Here is a 22,928-nt window from a genome sequence, read left to right on the forward strand (position 1 = left end):
GACACCTCATCTTGGTGTCATTACCACAGGCATTGGGGAGTAAATGCCCGCAAGTGCCTTCCAACCTGCCTGGTTCTGGGAAATGCTGAGGCCAACCACCAGTAAGGGCTATGGCGGTTGGCGAGAAACCTGCAAGCCTACTGTATGTATGGGACCAGTTGTCCCAGTGAAAATTTCTTGTTATTTCGGGTTCAGAAGCTGGTATATTTCTACCCACCGGTTTTGAGAGTCACCATCCTACCCCAAATCTGCAACTAAAAGCAGTTAACAGTTCCAACAATCTGACCTTTGGCAACAGGAAGAAGAATGTCAAGTTCGAGAATCGTCTCTACACTTGGCCATTAATTATAGCAGTTCGTATCATGAAGCATCTTTTTGACTTACTGTCCTTAATGCCAGAACCATCCATGGACTAAAGAGGGAAACAATGGCCCTCTTGAAGACAAAAGATTTGCTGACTCAGTTTTAAATGCAGCCACCGCCCTTTCTACGGATGCTTCCAGTATGGTCAAAGGCGGTGCACTTCATCAATATGTCAACGGGCAATGGAAACCACTAGCATTCTTCAACCACCATCTTCATGAAGCAGGGAAGAAATACAGTGCTTTTGATAAGGAGCTTTTGGCCATTTACTTGTCTATTTGACCCTTCTGTTATTTTCTTTTTGGAGAGCTGAGATTTTACTATGTACACTGATCTCTATGTATTATGGAACTATGATTTTACTATGTACAAGCCCTTAATATTTGCATTTTCCAACGTCTCAGAACCCTGGTCAGTGCAACAACAACAACAACAATTATCATTCATTTCAGAATTTTCCAGAAAAAACTATGTAGTAGCTGATCCCCTGTCCCGTTCAGCTCCACTCGAGGTTTCGACCTTGGTATTGACTACACGGCTTTGGCCATGGCCCAAGAACATGACCATGAGACGAATGCTTATCAGACTGCAATCACGAACCTGCAATTGAAAGATGTCCAGTTTGGAATTAATGGCAAACTACTCCTCTGTGATATATCAACGGGGCACCCACGCCAAGTAGTTCCAGCATCATGGAAATGTAGAGTATTCGACTCTGTGCATGGTCTTTCGCATCCATCAATTAGATTGATCATTCATATGGTTTCTAACAGGTTCATCTGGCTTGGTCTTAAAATACTTTACACAAATGGTGAGGTCCTGCATTGCCTGCCAAAAAGCAAATGTTCAGCGGCACACTAAGGCACCACTGCAGTCCTTCCCGGCAGTTACTTGGCGTTTTGCTCATATCCACGTGGACATTGTTGGCTCACTTCCTGTTTTGAGAGGATACCGTTATCTTTTTACAGTAATAGACAGGTTTACACGGTGGCCCAAGGTCATGCCTATGGTGGATGGTTCTGCAGAGACTTGTGTTCCGGTGTTCCTCCGTTCTTGGGTGTCTCATTTTGGTTTACTGGTGCATGTTACTTTGGAGGACTACAATTTACTTCCTCACTGTGGACAGCCTTGTCTCACTTGCTCAGCACAACAATTCATCATATGAATGCCTATCATCCCCAGGCCAATGGAATGGTGGAAGGATTTAATCGACATTTCAAGTCAGCCTTGAAGGCTCTGTTAGAACTGGGCTGATGAGCTGCCCTGGGAATTACTGGGCATTAGAACATCCAAATGAGGACCTCCAAGCTTCATCTGCGGAGCTCCTGTATGGCGCACTGTTGGTGGTTCCAGGGGATTTCGTCCCCTACCATTTCCAACTCCAGTGATGATCCTAAGGAATTGTTGAGCAGGCTAAGGGAGACCATAGGAAAATTGACCCCTATGGATAACAGTCATCGTCACTCGGAGAACACTCTTGTGCCAGACATCAAAAAAAAACATTTTTTTTTTAAATTGTGAATTTGTCTTTGTCCAAAGGGGAACACTTGGTCAACCTTTGCAGATGCCCTATAAAGGACCTTATAGGATACTCAGACAAACTAGGCCGACCTGTATTTTGGACATTGGAGGGAAGTCACAGTCTTTTACTATTGACGGGCTTAAACCAACTCATGTGGACAAGTCAGCAGGCAACAGTCCGTGGCAGAGGTTGACCACCTAAAAGACAGAAACCTTTCTGCCGGTTCTGGAGGGCGGGCATGTAGTGGCACTATGGCGGCACTACAACTCCCAGAAGGGATCAAACCGGCTATGTGATGTCAGTGTGCGTGATTCGAGCTTTTGAAAGATTGTGCGGTAGAAGAAGAATAAATCCATTTGATTCACTCCTTAGAAGCGACTTGTGTGGTTATTTCATCACACCTACTGCAACTCCAGTGTGTGTATGTGTATACGCACACTTTTGCCTTTTGGCTAATTGCAGTCGTCAATTATTTTTAAGCCACTTTCAGACCTGAACAAGGCAACTGCAGTGCTTGCAAATACACCTTGATTGTTGGTATCTAATTCAGTGGGACTATAGAAGTATTGCCTTTTCTTCAGTCTAGACTCTTATTACCAATAATTCTTATTACCAATCAAGGACCCAGAATCTATGTGGAATAAGATGCAAATTAAAGATCTTTGCAGCACAGCCCTGAACCTTTTGCCACTTGGTGCTCCTGGTTTTGCTTTTCTGCTACTCCTCGTATTCATCCCTGGGCCAAAGCCAGCAACAGTGCTTCTCCAGAGACTGAAAAGTTTGATTCGATGTTAAAATGAATTTCTCCACAGTTGAAACAAAATGAATTTCTCCACAGCCAATGCTCATAGACAAAATAAATGGTCAGGATAACGCCTGCCTCCAGAATCCCAGTGAGGCACATGTCCACGTGCACGTCGCTCACTTTCTGTCAGAATCATTTGGAGAGAGAGAAAGGAAATGACTAAGTGAATTGGGTATAAAATAACTTCATCTGCAACCCCACTTTTTGGTTTTCACTTGAACACAAGTACTGTATATATCAGCGAACAAGACAACATTTGAACCTTAAAGATGTCACCCCAAAACCAGAAGTCCTCTTTTATGCCAAGTATAAAATCTGGACATTGAATATCTTGCGGTTTAGAGCGCTCCTGTGGCAATGGGGAACACAATAAAACACTCTCACAATTCCTGCCGTCCCACCACCAGATAACTTTCGACTGAAACTTGTGTTTGGGAAGATGGGTTAATAGTAATTGTAATATTAAAACATAACATAAAATAATAGGGCAGAAAACAAACGTAACAGCTGCCATTTGCAACAGCCGATGAACAGTAAACAATCAGCCAGCGTCCCAGGGTGCATTCTGTTTACACTGCCTCGTCAGGCCAATGACAATAAATCTCGCAGTGACCAGTCACCGATACTTTTAAAGATGGGTTTTCTTGGAAAATTCCTGCAGTGTACTTTGTCAACATTTCTAATATATTACAGGGTAATATTATACATAAATCAATTTCAAGTATTTGCTAAAATTATACTTGACACCACGTTCCTGAAAAAGAACCGATGCCCAAGTGATGTCAGTAGTGTTTACGTTGTACCAGCTGGGAACACTTGATGCATATTATGGTGGGTAATTGACAGTATTAGTTGAAATGAATTGGCCAAATTTAAATAACCAAGACTGTGTTGCTAAGTAGTGTGCTTAACAGCACCACTCGCTTGGTCAATGGGATGATTGGGAAAGGAATATCAGAGCAGTAAACTCTATGTGGTAAGTGCCAGGCTTGGGTTAGTCTTGGACAGTGAGCATAGCTACATTTTAATTGGAAATTCTGGGGATTGTCTTGTACATCCCGTCACCTCGCACGACGACATGTACGGTATTTCCTCCGATAAGTTCAATGCTTTCTCCGTTCTCTGTGGAAGTGAATAAACTAATGCTCTCTTCCAACAGGTCTATGTTCTCAGTCACTGAGTTTGACGTGAAAATAACATGCAAGAGATTGAACTCTCAAAAATTCTCTGGCCTGGTCAGTGTGATCTGGCCGCACCCTTAAAACCTTCAGAGGCCAACTGGCTAGAATTTTTGCAAAAATTTAAATGTAACTATGAACTGAGGTCCCCATCTATTTCAAAATGACATCCATCAGACTGGTTCCCAAGAGCAAGGTGGTGTGCCCCCGCAATGATAACCACCTGGTGGCATTTGCATCTACCATGGCTTTGAGAGGTTAGTTTTGGAGCAAATGAACTCCCCTTCAGGATGGACCTAGATGCACTTTGCCTGCCACCACCCCTCAAAACTGATAAACAAACTCCAAGACCTGGGCCTCAAGAGCCCACTGTGCAATTGGATCCTGGATTCCCTCTCTTCCAGACCACAGTCATTGAGGATTGGTAAGGATATCTTCTCCACAATCTTCATCAACACTGGGACACTACACGGCTGTGATCTTAGCCCTCTGCATGACTCGCTGTACACCTATGACTGTGTGGCTCTGTACATCAATAAAACCACCTACAAATTTGCTGACTATATCATAGTAGTGGGTTGTATAAAAGTCGAGTCAGAATCAGGAGGGAGATTGACAACTTGGCTGAATGGTGTATGGTCAACAACCTCGCAGTCAGTATCACCAAAGTCAAGGAACTGATTGTGGACTTTAGGAGGGGAAAACCAGAAGTGTACAATCCAGTCAGTGATCATTGGGGGTTTGGAAGTGGAGAGGACCTTTCCTGGACCCAACACGCGAATGCCAACTTGAAGAAAACACATCAGTGACTCTACTTTCTCAGGAGTTTGCTGAGGTTGGGTATGACAATTTCTACAGATGCTGCCAACAGGAAAGAAGTGTAGGCGCCACGAGAGTGTTACCAGAGTTCGGGAACAGTTCCTCCCACAACACCATCAGACTTCTAAGTGCCAAACTCAAAGTCAGATTCATTTAGGGACATTGTACATTATTTATTATTGAATATTTGTTTTCTGCATTGCACAATTATTTTGCACTTTTTCTTTGTTTACAGTTCTCTTTTGTATCCGTATCTTTTGAGTATAGTTTTTTTCCACTACTGATAAATAGAAATTCTGTCAGGCTTGCGGCGGAAAAGGGATCTGAAATTTGAAACAATACAATACGATTTTTACTAACTGCAGTATATATCTATACTTTTATATTTGCTATTTTTTGTATCCTCTGTTCTTTAGTGTATCTTACATTAGCTAAAGAACTCACTCAGGACTTTGCGGAGGCATCCATCTTGAATCCAACTGAAGCTGCAACAAGCATTCTCTGACTCCCTCTAGTGGTCAGGATTAACACTAGCACTCTATCATTACATCCCCTTTCCTTGAGCTGTTTAACAACATGACACATTAATACAGTATTAATGTCAATTTAAAGTTCAATGCAAACACATATCAGCAACTCAAACTTTAAGTGTGCAGTTCTTTTTTCTTTGAGAGGTTCAGGCTGTTGGGAGCATTGATAACATGTGTGGATCTTCTTTGCATGGGTTGTGTTTTCTCTGTTGCTGTGCAGGCTGTAAAACTCACATTCCGTAAGTGTTCTGTGATTAGTAAGAGATCGCTTAAGTTCTTATGCAGATGGAAAGAAAAAAGTTGAAAACCACTGTTTTAATTGCATCTAATTGACTCGTCATGTGCACGGTTTCAGATCTCCAAAGGAAATGGGCCAATGACCATTTTTCTCAAGCATAATATTTCCGTAACATTTGGGTCTAGAGCAGTGATTCTCAACCTTTCCTTCCCATGATGTATTATTTAAATTTTTTTAACTTCGACATACAGTAATGGACCCTTCTAGCCCATGAGCCTGTGCCACCCGAAAACCCCAATTACCCCAGTTAATCTCCGAATGTTTTTGAAGGATGGGAGAAAAGGAGAGAAGCCAGGAAAAACTTGTGCAGATATGAGGAGAATGTACAAACTCTTTACAGACGATGTTAGATTCTATTCTTGGTTGCTAGCACTGCAATAGCCTTTTGCTAACCAGTAATGATCACTGTATAAAGGCTTAAAATACGTCTATTAATTAATTGTGCCCAGTCCTCTTGTCTTGCATTTTCTTCTGTCTCATTTTATCTGCTGCATTTTACTTGGTGATAAATAAAGACTCTGCACAATGCTCAATTAATTTTAGGGCATTTGTGCTGTCTCGTGTTCATGCTGACAGATTGAGTTGACATCATGTTGCCCCTTGAAGCATGTATTTTGTTTTCGTGTGACACCAAGCGTGCTGCTTCACGGAAGGCATGAGTACGAAAACAGCCCAGGATATACTGCCAGGCTGCTGAGTTTTATCTCTTTTAAACCTCTCTAGGCTGGGAAGTGCCAGGGGGTTTGCAGGTAAGGCAATTCACATCCGAGACTGAAACAGTTGACTGGAGTTGGCTGATTCAAGCTACTCTCTCTCTCTTCAGCCCCGGTGTATCAAGTATTTCTGGGGAAGGGAGCTATCTATTCTTTAAAGTATGTTCTGTTTTCTTTCCCCACCCGCCCCCCCCCACCCAACTTACTGCTTTCATTCCCCTGCCAAACTGATTGGCTTCTTTTTTCAGTCAGTAATATCCAAATCTGCAACCATGTGGTAAATGATCAATTAGTTTTTGTTTCTAACAGTGCTATATAAGGGGCTTGCATGACCCCTAATTGCAGCTCCCAAATGATTGAGAGAATTTGATAATCTGCTTTTGTTGTTCAACCTGCTGTGCAAGCAATATTTCCTGCATCTCAGTATCTAAACTAGAAATAGCAAAACATTGTATATGAATTACTAAGGAATATCTCTATTAAAATATTGAAGCAACACCATATTTTCATTTCCAATGCCCTGATGCATCCCTTATTTTAATTTATTTGTGTTTTGATGGAATTGGGCAAGCCCAGTTTTGCAGGAATGAGAAGTGAGTTGGCAAACGTAGAGCAGCCCCATAAGGAGCAAAGGAGGCTCCAAGCAATGGGAAGCATTTAATGCAGAGCTTGGGGAATCAGGTTCCCATAAAGGAGAAGGTTGTATCACCAATCCTCAAGATGCAGAATTGGTAAGGTGAAGCAAGAAAGACCAGGGTATGCCGTGGAGGCCATCTAATTCAGCAGAGAATGGAGCTGAGTCTAGAAAGTACAAGAGTGCAACAAGAAAAAGAAACTTCGGGGGGAAAAAATGAAAGGTTATGAACAAACGCTTTCGAATAAAAGCAAAGAAAGATCAAAACAATAATCAATCATAATCATTTTACAGTTACAGTACAGAAACAGGCCTTCTCGGCCTTTCTAGTCCATACCGATTTACGTGAAACTTCACTACCTGCTCCCTACCCATAACCCTCCAACTCCCTCACATCCATGCACTCATCCAACCTCCTCTTAAAGGACAAAATTGACCCTGCTGCAACCACCTCTTCCGGAAGGTCATTCCACTCAGCCACCACTCTCTGAGTGAAGAAGCTTCCTCTTATATTACTTCTAAAGTTTTGCTCCCTAACCCTTAACTTATGACCCTTCATCCCAATCTCTCCTACCCTCAAGGGGAAGCCCCTATTCACATCTACTCTATCTATTCCCCTCATAATTTTATATACCTCTATCAAATCCCTTCTCAACCTTCTACGCTCCAATGAATAAAGACCCAGTCTACTCAATCTTTCTCCATATTTGAGATACTGGAATCCAGGCAACATTTTATTAAACCTTCTCTGCACCCTCTCTACCTTATTGATATCCTTCCTATAATTTGGAGACCAGAACTGCACGCAATACTCCAAACCTGGCCTCACCAATGTCTTGAAAAGTCTCAACATCACCTCCCAGCTCCAAAATTCTGTGCTGTGATCATAGAAAGAATAAAACAGAGTAGAGCCTATTAAGGAGAGCCAAGACAATCATTTCCCTAGTTAGTTTTTCATTTTCAAAGATGCTGAACTTAATACTCCCTCTTCTTGTAATCCCCCCTCCTTTATCTACAGCTGCAGCAATATCCTCTTCTTTCCAAAGGTTATCACAATGAGCTTTTGCCCACAGCCTCAAGTGATTCCATTTTTAAAAAAATTGGTAAGAAGGGAAGTTGATGAGAGCAGTGTGTTTGATATTTGTGGGGATCTTAGCTAAACTTTTGGCAGCATCACACAGGAGGGACTGGTCAAAAAACAATGTTACCAGGCAGACAAGTAAATTGGATCCGAGACAAGAAGGACAATTATTACTTGTGAGTTTTCTGATTGGAAGGTTCTCACCACGGGGATCTTGTAGGATTCAGTCATGTGCTTCTTCAGTTATTTGATTTGCAGTCGAGTCCGTGATTAAGAAGTTGGCAGATGATACAAAAATTGGCTATGTTGTTAAAGAAAGAATAGGGATGTAGATGATAAATTGGGAAGAATATTGATGAATGAAATTTAGTCTAGTGAAAGATGAGGCTTGACAAGGGAAGGGGCCATCTAGTAAACGGGGGAGCGAGTGGTGTACAGGAACAAAGAGTATATGTCAACATGAGTGATGTGGCAAGACCCAAAAGATTGCCCAGATCCTTCATTGAAGGGAGATGGGCCAACAGGGTGATTGTTTGTAAAGCTATAAAATACAAGGAACAAGGCAAGTTGGGCAACGGGACAAGAACGGTGCACCAGCCTTGCTGTCACTTCGTAGAAAAGAAGTGAAATGTATATATTTGGGAATTGTCTATTAATAAGGTGGTTTGGCATTGAGGTGTTATCATATCAATAAATCTGGAACATCTTTTAGTCAAGAAAATATACCGAGGGGAAATTTCCTCCCTGAAGGATGGTGTGAGCCTGATTAATTTTTATGATGATCCAGTAGCTTTACGGTGGTGGGTAGTGAGACCAGCTTTTTGAAAATCCCAGGTTCCATTATTTATCCTTCAGTTCTTCAGGTGCCATGATGAGATTCAAATATGTGTTTCTGAAACAAGGGGCCAGAGCCTTGGCTCTGGTCCAGTCACTTGAGCATGAAGCTACCAGATGCTTTGTGCAGAACTCTAGAAACTTGCAGGGATTTTGCCAGGACTGGAAAAATGAGTAATGAACGAATAAGCTAGGGTTCTTTTTTTTAAATTTAATGAAGAAGATTGAGTGGTGACAATAAATGAGCCTAGATTTTCCCCTTTAATATAGGAGTCAAGAGCAAGAGGGCATAGATTTGAATTAGAGGGGAGAAGGCACCGTTTTGTTCCGCCAGTGAGAGGTGTTGGTGGCCTTTTGGCTGAAAGAGTAAGTAAGGTAGAAACTCTTTCGAGCACTTGAAAAGCTGTGGCGTGCAGGGATATCGATGTAGTGCTGTTGATGGGATTCATCTGGAAGCTGTCTTTCATCCAACACAATGGCAGGTCAAATGGCTCCCTCCTGCATTGGAGTTTTTTTTCCAGAAGTTTGTTTTCTAAACTTGTGCTTGAGTTTAACCTGTGTTTCCTGAGTTATTCTAACTCTCTTCTGTACTCCATGGTTTTTTTTTAGAAGCAGACCTGTGATAATAGTGGAATCCTTCCTGCACCTGCCTCCTTCAATCAATCAAACACACAAGGAATGCATTGAGAACGGGAAACCTGTAGTGTGCATTAATGTTACTGTCTGTTTTGGTAACAAAGGAAAGAAGATTCCTGGCTTTATAGGTAAATAATCAAACTTGCTTGTGTACATTGGTGTTTGAACTCTCTGAATGAATAATTCTTTTGTTTCTGAACGTTATTTCTAGCAAGGCTCAGTCAAAGGCAACACAAATAAGAAATGTTCGTATTATGCTTGGGAATGGTTCTTGAGATCTGCATTTCGAACTGTACGCAACAGAAATGGTCCCTTTACCTCACTGAATCTGTGCTAATGTCAAGCACACTTTTATTCTAATGCAATTTGATTCTTTCACATTTACAGTGACTTTGGCCAGATTACGCCACTTGGCTACACAGAGAAATTTACAGTCGGCAATTAACCTGCCAGTTCCTATATCATTAAGAGATGGGAGGAAACCAGGGCATCAGAGGAAACTCTTACTATCTCAGACAGAGTGTACCTACTCCGTATCAATAGCACCAGGGGTCAGGATGGTAGTTGGCTCAGTGGAGCAGTGAGGCAGCACCTTCTGAAAGATGAGCCATTGTGGCACCTTTTTTTTATATAAGGGGCTGGGGTAAAGGGGAGAAAGTCATCTGAGTTGTGGATTTTTAAATTTATTTTTTATTTACATTTTTTAGTTTAGACATACAGCACAGAAACAGGCCCTTTCGGCCCATGAGTCTGTGTTGCCCCAATTACACCCAATAGACCTACAACCCCACTGTTTTGAACAGTGAGGAAACTGGAGCCCCTGGGGAAAACCAATGCAGACATGGAGAGAACGTGCAAACTCCTTACAGATTTGAACCTCTGTCCTGATCACTGGAGCTGTGACAGTGTTGCTCTAACCACTACGCCCACCATGAGGCCCTTTGAAACTATTGCTTATCCTGTCACATGCAATTGGGGGATATAATCCTTATACATTCCTAACTATAAATGTACAGTGATACATATCCTTTCTGATGTTTCTATTTGTAGGTAATGAATTGTTTTCATATTTATCATCTTCTTAATTTCCTGTAATTATTCTGAAACATTAACAGATCAATAAGCTGCTTTGCTATTTAAGATCATTAGTTCTATGTCTTCCTAGAGTTGCACACCATAGAAACCGATCCAAGTCCATGTTGTCTGTCAGTTACCAATTAATCCAGATCCCATTTACCAGATCTTGGTCTTTGGTCTATTTTATCTTAGCAATTCCAATGTTCATGAAGTTGCTACTTAAATGTTATTATAATTAGCATATACATAGAATGCAACTCTACATCCAAGTAGAATATCTGGCAGAAAACCTGTGTTTCTAGATAGAAGCAACATCAACATGAATTTTCATACCTCTTCCCTGAATGGTCTGAGCCCTTGGGTTAAAGCTCCAGGAAAGGATGATATCTCAATTCATCTTGACGAAACCAAATTAGCCATCCCAGTGTCTTGCTTAAAAGTCTCTGCCTGCACAATATTTTGAAAATTTTGTGAATATGTGAATACTCGTTGCAGTGAATAGTCCCAAGTTTAAATTATTGATCATCTTTAAACGGACTTGTCTGTCAAATCCCTGCCGTAGTGCTGTTTGGCAAGTTACTCAATTTACTTACTCTTCCATCCATTTCACATTTGACTGATTCAATGTAAAATTAGACACACCTGAAGGAAAGAGGGGTTAATAATGTGAAAGATTAATCTAGCAGTAGGTAAGAGAGGGCCTGATGATGATCCAATTTAATCTTCACAAGTTTCATAAATGTTGAGCTGACATTTTTAACTTGAGATTTGATTCCGAGGTTCAAGTACTTGACAGAGAAATATAACAAAAATTCTCAATTCACTCTCTTAAGAGTTAAAGAACTAATTGAGTTCCTTTCAAAACTTCAGCACATCCCAAAGAACCTCAAAGGCATTTGTCCTAATTGGAAATACTCTGCCAGGACTACAGGATAATTTGACAAATTGACTGACAGCAGATATTTCTTCTTTAAATTTTATTTTCATCCCTCTTAGTTCCGCAGAGTAATTTTTTTTTCTCTGTTGGTGTTATCTGCCCATGATCCTTTAAAATGTCCTGCGAACCCCTTCACTAAAGATGGGCGCATGTCATCAGCTTGTGCACAAAAGGCTCACGTGCTCTTCAGCGCAAGTTGACAATATCGCCACTGCACTGGATTTGGCGGGCGGATTGACTGACAGTCTCCACTGGTCATTCGGCAAGGATGATAAGGGAACAGCTCGTGCTGCAACTGTATAACAGAAACCAAACTTCTGTGAGATTCAGCCCAGTGGTCTTGAGAAGTTCAGAGACCTTTAAATGATATAAATGACGTCTTATCTGTCTGTAGTTCAGAAGACGTCACAATATCTGAGAATTATTTACTTGGTTATTTTCAAAAGTTCTTTTGGAAAATCTGGTCATGCACAATAAAAAGGGATAAATCATTCATGTTTCTGAAAGTAATAGTTGGTCAGACCAAAATTAAATCAAATATTGCTATGAATAAAGCTAGAGGATATTGCATTTTCTTGGATGACTAACTTGAAATGTGATAGTAATTACATATGGATAAATTACATGGACAAATTGTAATACAATTGCAAAAAAGGCGTCTGAAATTTGACAATTAAATGGGTATTTTGGATTAAGCAGTAGTTGTGAAGGTACCACGTTTCAACGGCTGACCCCCTCAATGAGAACTGGTTAACGTTCTCCTGATTTCCAACCCCCCCCCCACCCTAAGTTCCACACTCAGTTACTTGGTTTTGCTGAAGTTGAGTGCAAAAAGATGAAGGCATATGCATCATACTGTCGTGGTGGCTCCTGCAATAACACACGCAACCAGATGGGTTGAGCACAGTGAGCAGACTTGTTTATTGCAGGCTGCTGGGTTGCACTTGTACTCCCAGCCCGGACCTGGCTGAGAACTGCGCTGGAGAGCGCTGACGTCACCCGGGCATCACGTGGTCCCCAGCGCGGGTTTCTGAGCCCCGAGCTGGAAGAAATGGAAACACCCCCATCCCCACCGCCCCCCCCCCCCCCGACGGCACCATTTTGGCCGGCTGCCCCATCACGTGGCTTACAAGCGGGGCAGTTCGCCTGCCTTGTGGTGAGCCGCCACAACACAAACATTTCATTTCACATTTCTTTTTGTTATTTAAGGACACCTGAAAAGAGGAGGAAAATCAGGAACCAACATTGCAAGATGATATAGTTAGCTTAATTAAATGTATGAGAACTGTCAGATTGCACTAAAAGTCTGGTGGCAAACAATAGAAGTGAGATAATGTTACGTTCACTGTTCACTGATTAAATTGCTCTGCCAGGTGCTCAGGTTTTGAATTTGAGGATCGATGGCACAATCTCAGATTTGTAATGCATTGACTTGGCAATAAAACAACTCCACTATGGTTGTTTACTAATCTCTGCCCTTTATAAACTCTGTGATCATTAAAATGTCCATTCTAAAAGTTCGCCACGTTATTGAATTCATCAGAATTTAATGTGATGAATGTTGCAAAATCCGTTCCTTTGTGCAGCATTACAGGTGCAAGTATTGCTTTAATCACATTTTAAAATAAATAAATCCATGCAAAAAGGTAGTGTCTGATTTATTTTCCATTCAGAAACTTGATGGCAGGGGGGAAGAGGCTGTTTCGGTACCACTGGGTGTTCATCTTTACCTCTACCATCACCTTAACAGTAGCAGTATGAAGAGGACATGGCCTAGGTGGTGGGGGTCCTTGAAGATAGCGACTGCTTTCTTAAGCCACCACCTCTTAGTGGATTGAAGCCTAATGCCCATAATGGCACTGGCTGAGTTCATGACTCTCTGGAGTCTTTTCCTGTCCTGTGCATTGGCACCTCCATACCAGACAGTGATGCAACCAGTCAGAATGGTCTCCATGGTACATCTGTAGAAATTTGCAAGAGACTTGATTAACATACCAAATCCCCTCACCAAGTATAAGCACTGGCAAGCTTTTTTTCATGATTGCATCAACATGGAGGCCTAGGACAGATGCTCAGAGATATTGACACCCAGGAATTTGACATTCTTAACCTTTTCAACGGCTGACCCCCTCAATGAGAACTGGTTAATGTTCTCCTGATTTCCACCCCCCCCCCCCCCACCCTAAGTTCCACACTCAGTTACTTGGTTTTGCTGAAGTTGAGTGCAAGGTTGTTGTGGCACCACTCAACTAGATTCTATTTCCTTCCTGTATCTCATTTCCTCATTGCCATCGGTAATTCTGGCAATGACCAGTTTTTTAGATGGTATTTGAATTGTGCCTTGCCACACAGTCATGGGTGTAGTACAAGTCGAGCAGTGGGCTAAGCACGCATTCTTGAGATGCGCCTGTGTTGATTGTGAGTGAGGAGGAAATGTTTTGTACTGACTATGGTCTTTTGACAAATAAGTCCGGGATCCAATCACAGAGAGGGGAAGGGGTGCAAAGACCCAGGTTTTGGAACTTTTTGACCCGTACTGAGGGTATGATCGTGTTGAAAGCTGTGTAGCCTTCATCGATTGTGACTTTCATTGCCTTTGTGGGAACACTTACTGAATGGCCTCCATCTCTATTTCACCACCAGCGTTTGAATTAGACTGTTGTACCCAGACTGTAACCTAGGTATTTAATTACAATGCTGCAATCTGAGCATGCACAGTGAGAACACAAATTAGCATCTTTATGGTTAACGTAGAAAATAGGAGTAGGCCATTTGGCCCTTCAAGCCTACACCACCATTCATTTTGATTATGGCTGATCATCTACCCAGCAGCTGCCTTCTCCCCATACCCCCTGATCACCTAAGCCATAAAGGCCAAATCTAACTCCCTTTTAAATATAGATAAGGAACCAGCTTTAACTACTTCGTGTTGCAAATAATTCCACTCTCTGAGAGATTTTTTCTCATCTCAGTCCTAAAAGACTTCCCCCATATCCTTTAACTGCGACCCTGGTTCTGGTCTTCCCCAACATCGGGAACAACCTTCCTGCATCTAGCTTGTCCAATCCCTGAAAAATTCTATGCATTTCTATAAGATATCCCCCCCCTCCAATCTTCTAAATTTCAATGAGTATAAGCCTAGTCGATCCAGCCTTTCTTCAGATGTAAGTCCTGCCATCCCTGGTATCTAGTGAACCTTCTTTGCACTCCCTCTATGGCAAGGATGTCTTTCCTCAGATAAGGAGACCAAAACTCTACCCAATGCTCTAGGTGTGGTCTCACCAAAGCCCTGTACAACTGCAGTAGAACCTCTCTGCTCCTGTACTTGAATCCTTTTGCTATGAATGCCAACATACCCGTACTGAGTGTATGTTCGCTTTCCTCACAGCCTGCTGTACCTGCGTGCCCACTTTCAATGACTGGTGCGCAACGACACCCAGGTCTCGTTGCATCTCTCCTAATTTTCCAGGATTGCAAACACACCTGTTCATGACAGCCTTAATAGAATTGACCACTATTCTGCCCTTGAGGAGATGAAGGCTTTATTTTATTATCTATTATCTATTTTTGTATTTATTGTCTCTGTTCAACTCAATTAAGTATACAATTGTAATCGTTTTAGTCTTTGCAGTGTTTTACAAAGTGCCTGTTCCACAGCAGCAAGTAAGAATTTTAGTGTATGTGACAACAAACATTATCCTTGCACAGAAGATTGTGTCCATCTTGTGCAAAATGGGATAGACAGAACAAATTTGGTAATTTAAAAACTGAGCAATGTGAGTTGCTATGGACCTTCAACAGCAACAAAAAATGTATATCTCAAGGTGTAACCTTGAGATATGGCACTTCCCTCATTCTACCATTATAGTCAAGCCAGAAGATCAACATTGAGTCAATTTGGACTACACAGTAGCAAGGCTGGGGCACTTGGTCCTATTGTCCTCAGCTGCTTCATTCATCAATAAACTTTCCTCCATCAAGAGTCCTCCTTCCCGATGGCAGCAGTGTGAAGAGGGCATGGCCTGGGTGGTGGTGGTCCTTGAGGATAGAGGTTGCTTTCTGAAGACACTGCCTCTTGTAGATGTCTTTAACGAAGGGAAGACTGATGCCTGTGATGACACTGGCTGAGTTCATGACTCTGGAGTCTTTTCCCATCCTGTGGACTGCCGAAGCCAAACCAGGCAGAAATGCAACCGATCAGCATGCTCTCCGCGCTACACCTGCAGAAATTTGCAAGAGTCTTTAGTGACCGACCAAATCTTCTCAAACTCCTCATGAAGTATAGCTGCTGCCATGCCTTTTTGCAAGTATGGATGTTCACTAAGCAATGGGCTATTCCATTTGCAACGTCTCAGCAAGAAAGCAGCCTGTGCTTGCATGCAGCAAGACCTGGACTGTATTTGGGCAAGGGCTGATGCATGGTAAGTTGTGCTTGCATCACAATGTAATACGTGAGCGTTACCAATGAGGCATAATCTAAGCATCTTCCTTTGATATTTTAGGGTATTACCATTGCAACAGGGCTAACCAAAGTAAAAGAGCCTCCTATCCAGACCCCTTTCCTCATTTGGAAGCCACAGCTAAGAACATGGTGAACATTCTTTGCATGTTTGGTTGAAAACAAACCAGAATTTTAGTCTAAAAGTGCAATGTAGTTACTTGGCCAAGATACTCTTTGAAATGTTCAGCCTCTGTAGTCAAGGCCAGCAGTCATCACAGGTTGAAGTTTTTTTGGAGCTCACGACCCATGGCAGTACTTTCAGGAATAATGTAGCAATTCCAGAAGGTAGCTCCTCATCACCTTCGTGAGGGAAACTGGGGAGGGTGACAAACACTGACCTTTCTAGCAATGTAAGTATCCTGAGAAAATGACAAAAATAAAGGGCAAAGGGAGAGAAATGCGAGCAAAGAGAATGATCATGGGTGATTGGTTATTTTGCAGTGATTGACTTAGCACTCCAAGTTCTTCTCTTAGTCTGAGAGAAAATTGCTCCTTGCCATTTTTGCATCCTCTTCTACTGCTCCTTAGTTGATTATTTGCAATGAATGGCAAACGCGAACTCTTGTGGCAGGGCGCATAGCTTGCAAGAAGTCCAAATTCATCAGTCACTTGTGTGACATTGCAGCACTCTGTCAGCGTGGCCTAGTCAGTGGAACTATGGTTTCAGAATGTTATTAGCTTGCGCTGTCACATTTGATGTGTAACATGGCTGTCATTATATGTTTGCCACATAGATATTGTGGTTGTGCATTGGAGAAGTGAATATCCAGACTTTGACTGGCTGCAGTGGACATCTGCAGAATTGAAGCTACACTGAACGTTGTCAGGACGTTGAGCTGTTGCTATTTTTAATCTTTGGTCTCATATCAGCTGGATTTTGAGAGAAGCACTCTTCTTGGTTCAGTTTATGTGGTGCGTGATGTGAATGCAGTATTTTGGACCATGTGGAACCATGCGGATCTTTATCAGCCTGCTAGACTCTTAGAAAGAAATATAGTTGCCTTTGAACCTCAGTGGCTTCCTTAATGCAACAGTAAATGGCAGAGCAATGAGAAACTGGAGGGACTCGGTGGGTGAGGCAGCATCCATGGAGAGAAATAGACAGTCAACGTTTCAGGCGCGACCCTTTGTTTTACACTAAATGGGACGCTGCTGGATATTTCAGTTTTTCACCTCCAGTGTGGCAGCAGTCTGTTGATGGAAGTTCAAAGCTAAAGTCACTTTGACAATCAGTCCTTTTGCCTTGAGTTTGCAGTAAATGTGGGATTTCTGAGAAAACACTTTCCAAATATGCTGCAAGATTGAGCAGGAGGTTGATCTCTTGGCAGTTGAGAGCAAAGATCCAGCAATAAGATAAGCTTTATTCTCCCCCTCCCCCACCCCTTCACTACACCAATGTTTAAATATCCTTTCAACAGTTTTGTTGAAAATATCCACTGATTTACCAGGAAACACCAAGATGGGCATTTTTCATTCATGTCACATCGATACAGATGTGCAATGGTTGTTTCTGGACCAATACTCCAGAAGACTGAAACAATTCAAATCCCACAAAATCACAGAAGCACCTGTTACAGTATGGACGTCATCAATTCTCCAATTGGGACTCCACGGCAGTAGGCAATAAATGCCTTGCCAATCTCATTACAAAAATGAACTGAAATAAGCAATTGTATAACAAACTTATTAAAGCATTCTGCAATATGCTAATATTAGCAATGTAAGATGTTGAGCAGCGCTAAATATTATTCAACAAGAGAGACTGATGGTCTGGCTCACTTGCATTTCCACTGCTACATTGATCATGCTCTTGTGGACATTTTTGAAACATTTTCATTTGGGAATGATTCTGTTCAGCAAGTATTGGGGTTAGCATCTTTTTTTAAATTTTCAGGATGTTCTTCAGTCAGATAATTAAAATTGAAGAAACCAGAATACGTCAGGGAGTTAAGAAAGTCGACATGTATTTTGTCCTCTTAGTTGGTGGTTAAGCTTGTAAATTGGACCTTTATGTTCGTCTAAGGACAATAAAGTAAATTTGAAACAATTTTTAAAAACATTTCATCTGTTAAACTATAAGGAATATTTTCAGTATTTCAGGATTTAAAATTGAACTGTTCATTGTTGCATGTAGTAGAGGCTCTGAAAGCTCAGTGGTTAGAGCTCTGGTCTTGTAAACCAGGTGTCGCAAATTCATTCATTACTGGAATTTCATTTCTGTGAGGGGTGCTGGACAAAGTGGCGACTCTCTGTCTTCCTTACGGTGGACAAAGTTAAAGGATTTTATTTTTAAAATGTAGTAATATGTGTGTGACGGATTATATATTATATTTTACATAGTATATAGATAAGCTTTTGAAGGAGATAGATTGTAGGGGTTTAGTGTAGGTCACAAACACTACAAAACAGATCTCATTTAAAAAGCCAGGGCTCTGCTCGTCAAACAGTCCAGGCTCCAGGTGCCTTTCCAAAAACTTTGAAGAATGCCTATAGAGACTTCACAAGTAGGTGTTAATGGGACACGCTGTAGAGTAGTGGATTATTGTTTTGAAAGCAACAGATGAATGGACCCAGATTGTTTGGATGCAGTTTGCTGTTCTAAGAAGGTCCATGGGGTTTTGCAAGTAGAGAGAGAGAGAGAGAGAGAGAGAGAGAGGAGACCAGACAGGCTTTCTCTTAAGAGAAGAGAGAGAGAACTGGTTTCTGGAGTTATGGCAAGCTGGCAGCTTGTTGAAACCCAATTTTTAAGAGGGGTTGTGAGTTCTGAGTTCAGCCTGTTGAAAACCCTTGTGGTCCATACAAGAGGAAATGGCTGGCTAGAATGTTTCACCTGAAATAAGGGAAACAAGAGGAGCTCTGTGGTGACATGCAGAAGAAGTGGTTATTGTTTGGAAAACCCTAATGGGGCAAGTTTCTTCGGCAAGACACTGAAGTGGCTGATCGGAGGGAATCAGTTTGTGTGTGTCCAACAAGCAACCAATTTCTCTCTGAAACCGACAAGAACCTTCCTGAGTGGTAACCATGTAAGCAAAGAGCTTGGTGAAAGTTCATTAATGTTAAATTCTGTGCGCAATATAAGAATTGCCTGATATCGGTGAACGTGGAGGAGTAAGACTGGACTGTGAATCGAAGAACTTTTCTGAACTTATACATATTACATAAACATGCACTTAGAATTAAAAGGGAGTTAAGTTGATAGTAATAAGTTAAAGTTTGATCCTGTTTTTATGTTTAAAGAAAATTAAAAGTAACTTTTGTTTAAGTAACCATTTGTCTTGGTGAATTTTTATTACTGCTGGGTTTTGTGTCCTCTGAGCTCGTAACTTTTACCTTTACTAAGATACAGTGAAAATTTTGTTTTGAATGCTATACAGACAAACCAACCCATACATTTACAGGTAGCGCAGAGATAAAGTAAAATGTGGACAGAAAAAAGGACAGTTAAAGCAGTTCAGGTGGCGATGAGATGAGCTTTAAGTTCGAGCCGTCATCTTTTACTGGGAGGTCCCTTTCAAGAGCTTGAGAATAACAGGAAAGAAATTATCCGTGAATTAGAAGTTGTATTTAATTTTTTAATATAAACTTGTGCATCTTCTGGTTGATGGGATGACAAAGAAGAGAATGTGACTTGGAAGGGATGGCTCCTTGAATATGTTGACTGCTTTCCTGAGAGAAAGTGCAGATGGGAGGCTGGCTTGCATGCAACTCTGCAGTTTCTTGTGGTTTTGGCAGGGCAATTCCCATACCAACCTGTGATGCAAGCAGACAGGATGCGTTCCACGGTGCATCTCTGGAAGTTGCTTAGCGATGTTGGGGACATCTTGAGCCTTCTGAGGAAGTAGAGGCATTGATGCCTTTTCTTAGACCAGGACAGATTATTGGTGATATTTGTGTCTAAAAACTTGAAGGTTTCTACTCTCCACACCTTGACACATGTGATCCGTTCCTCTTTCTGAAGACAATTATCATTTTCTTGAGGGAGAGGTTGTTGACCTGACTCCATGCCACTAGGTGCTCGATTCACTTTCTGTCCTTCCTCTGGTCACCATACAAGATTTGGCGTGCCATGGTGGTGTCGTCTGCAAATGGAATTTGGCGTGCCATGGTGGTGTCGTCTGCAAATGGAGCAGAACAGTCGGGAGTATGCAAGGAGGATAGGAAGGGGCTGAGTCTGCACCTTTGCAAGACAGCAGTATTGTGGATGAGGTTTTATCACCAGTCCTCATAGAGGTTGGGGATTTGAAGATCCAGAGACAGAAGGGTGTGCCGAAACTGCGGTCCAGGTGTTTGGAGATGAGCTTGTTTGGATCTGTGATGTGGAAAGTGGAGCTGTTGAAATTGTGAACAATAACTGATTTGTCTGCAGTTTTAAAAAAGTATTTGGATTCTTTCATGGAAGACCAGTCTGGAGTGGACCTCCGAGTTTATGATAAATGCCTCCGAGAAAGCTTAAAGTTTATGATGTTTTGCATATTTGAGAAAAATGGCAATAAAACAAATTTCCTGTTTATGATCTCGACAAATTTTCATCTTTATCATCAATGCGTATAACTTTGCCCATTTAGCCATGAACATAGGAAATCTGGAATGGCGAGTGGTTTCCAGAGGATTTTCATCCACGATGAATGATAAAAGCAATTGTTCAAATCTAAACTTTTTTTTTCCCCCAGCGAGGTTAGGATGACAGTCTATGTGATATTAATTGAACAGCCACACTTGTGACATGCGGAAGTAATTTGATGTGCTCGCCAGTCTACCGCCTTTTGCATAGTTCAGCCCACCTCACTGACAAAAGGCAAAGGAGGAAAAACCCAACACCCAACCCCAACCCACCAATTTTCCCCTGCAACCGCTGCAACCGTGTCTGCCTGTCCCGCATCGGACTTGTCAGCCACAAACGAGCCTGCAGCTAACGTGGACTTTTTACCCCCTCCATAAATCTTCGTCCGCGAAGCCAAGCCAAAGATTAACAAAGCTCAATGCACGGTGATATAAAATTTTAGATTAAGTGTTTAATTGAAATTATCAAGAAGTAAAGATGAATGTTGAAATGATGGAGGGATTGAGTGGGTATAAAATATTGAGGAGAGTAGTTCATTTTTACAGAGCAAAAAGTTTGAGTCCACAAAATTTAACCGAATAAATTGCAAAGTATGCCTGTCAAGTCTCAGGTCAAAACTGAAGTTTAAATTCCAGTTTCATAATGGAGTGGAAGTTGTTGCAACTCTGCTGGACTTACAAGTTTAAATATTTTGTGTGGTTCTCAACTTGGTGCCAATTGAAATCATTTCTGTCTCTTGCTTTTCAGTTTTACTGTACAACATTAGTGTCGATGTCAACAGAATGATTGGGTTTCCTTCCAGATTTACGTTGGTACCTAATGGCAACTCGAAAAGTCATTCAGGGGAGATGACGCTTTATCATAATGTTATTCATTGTAACACTCATCAAGCATTAATGAAGGTAAGTAAATAATTTCTACTGAAACCATTCCAGCAGTTACTTTGCATTAAATAAAGCATAACTGAAGTTTAGAATTTTTTTTTTTCTTTTTACTTCATACTATGAAAACTGTTTTACTGATAGGGAGCTGAAAACATGAAGTAGAGTCGCAGATCGTGGGCAATTGTTCCAGGTGGCGTAACTAATTTTCGGAGCCCCTGTAAAAGTTGTGATGAATTGCATCATATATTTAACGATGAGGTTGACACTGATCTGGGACACAGAGGGAATTGAAACACAAGGATGGTTGAGATGCCAGAAGTTGTAAAACAGCAGCATTTTTCTTTTAATGAGATGAAACATTGAAATGAGGAAGAAGTGCTGTGTTCATGGAAACAACACAGAATTGTTACGAGACACCCCTTAATTCTCTGCTCAGTTCATTGTGCGTGAATGCCGTTTCAGATGCTTGTTTTACTTGCATGTTTGGCTGTGGACAACTTCACATTTATTCACATTATATGCCACCTGCCAGGTGTTTTCCCATTCACTCAATAATTTTATTCTGAAGTCTCGTTGCAACCTAGTCACAATTCATAATCCTACCAGTTTTCTGCTGTCAGCAAACTTTGACATAACTATATCTCCATAGCTAAATCATTATTTAGAGACCCAAGTTTTTACATCCGCCAGTCTTACATTGGTACAGATTTCCTGTGGACATGACAGATTCCATTGTCTCATCTTGTCACCTGCATTGAGGCTTCTTTTATGAATGTTTCTCCATGTGGCTACTCTCATTTATAATCTACTTAGCGTTGAGACCATGCAGAGAGACACAAAAGCCAGCTATAAGATGCCTTTCTGAGATGGTCTTGTAAATTAAATGAAAAATTTGAAGTGCAAGCATTGCATTAAAGCATTTAAATGACTCTAATAGAGTGGCATGGTGATTTTCAGTAATATGATCCACAAGATCTGGTTTTTAGGTCACGTCGGATGGCGAGTTCATTAAAAAAATTAAGTTGTGACTTTGTCAAATGAAATTAATGCCATTCGTTGTATTAGAGTGGAATGGAAAGAATCTGCTCATTTCTAAAGGTATACAGTGAAACCGTTCAATAGGATGAATGTTGAATAATCTCCCAGATAAAATGCTTATGAGAGTACACTTAATTTATATTAATTAGAGCAGAATTAATAGGTGATTAGGAACATTTAATATACTGTGGATATATAAGAGACCTTGTGGAAAATTAATACAGATCAAATGACATTCAATTTAGGCCAAAGCAAGCATGTAAATATGAATGAACATGTGGAAGGACAATCATTGCTTCCCTGTCACATACACCTGGGGAGTAATTTAATCGAAACCAGTATTGTAATAGTCTCTGCTTCAAGCTGTTTATATTACTTGCACACAAAGATTAGAATATTTTGCTCAGTTGCTGGTTGTGGATCATACATTTGATTTGGCTGTCTAATACACTCGATGGGGTTTGGCAGCTTATTGGGTGGGGTGCGCGCATTAGGGCAACTTTGGGGGGCACAATCT

At 41.3% G+C, this 22,928-nt stretch overlaps 1 protein-coding gene across 6 annotated transcripts in view; it reads left to right on the plus strand.

Moving 5' to 3' along the window:
• itga4 (integrin alpha 4) overlaps positions 1-22,928 on the plus strand; it is a 140,004-nt gene that overhangs the window by 60,461 nt on the left and 56,615 nt on the right. For 5 of the 6 annotated variants that reach the window (XM_069935867.1, XM_069935869.1, XM_069935865.1 and 2 more), the window contains 2 exons: positions 9,387-9,541; positions 21,237-21,391. In XM_069935867.1, the coding sequence (XP_069791968.1) occupies positions 9,387-9,541; positions 21,237-21,391 (310 nt within the window). The remainder of the gene's footprint in view (positions 1-9,386; positions 9,542-21,236; positions 21,392-22,928) is intronic. The other variant, XM_069935870.1, reaches the window with a different exon arrangement.

The sequence above is a fragment of the Narcine bancroftii genome, chromosome 4, assembly GCF_036971445.1.
Source record: "Narcine bancroftii isolate sNarBan1 chromosome 4, sNarBan1.hap1, whole genome shotgun sequence".
NCBI classification, from domain to species: Eukaryota; Metazoa; Chordata; class Chondrichthyes; order Torpediniformes; family Narcinidae; genus Narcine; species Narcine bancroftii.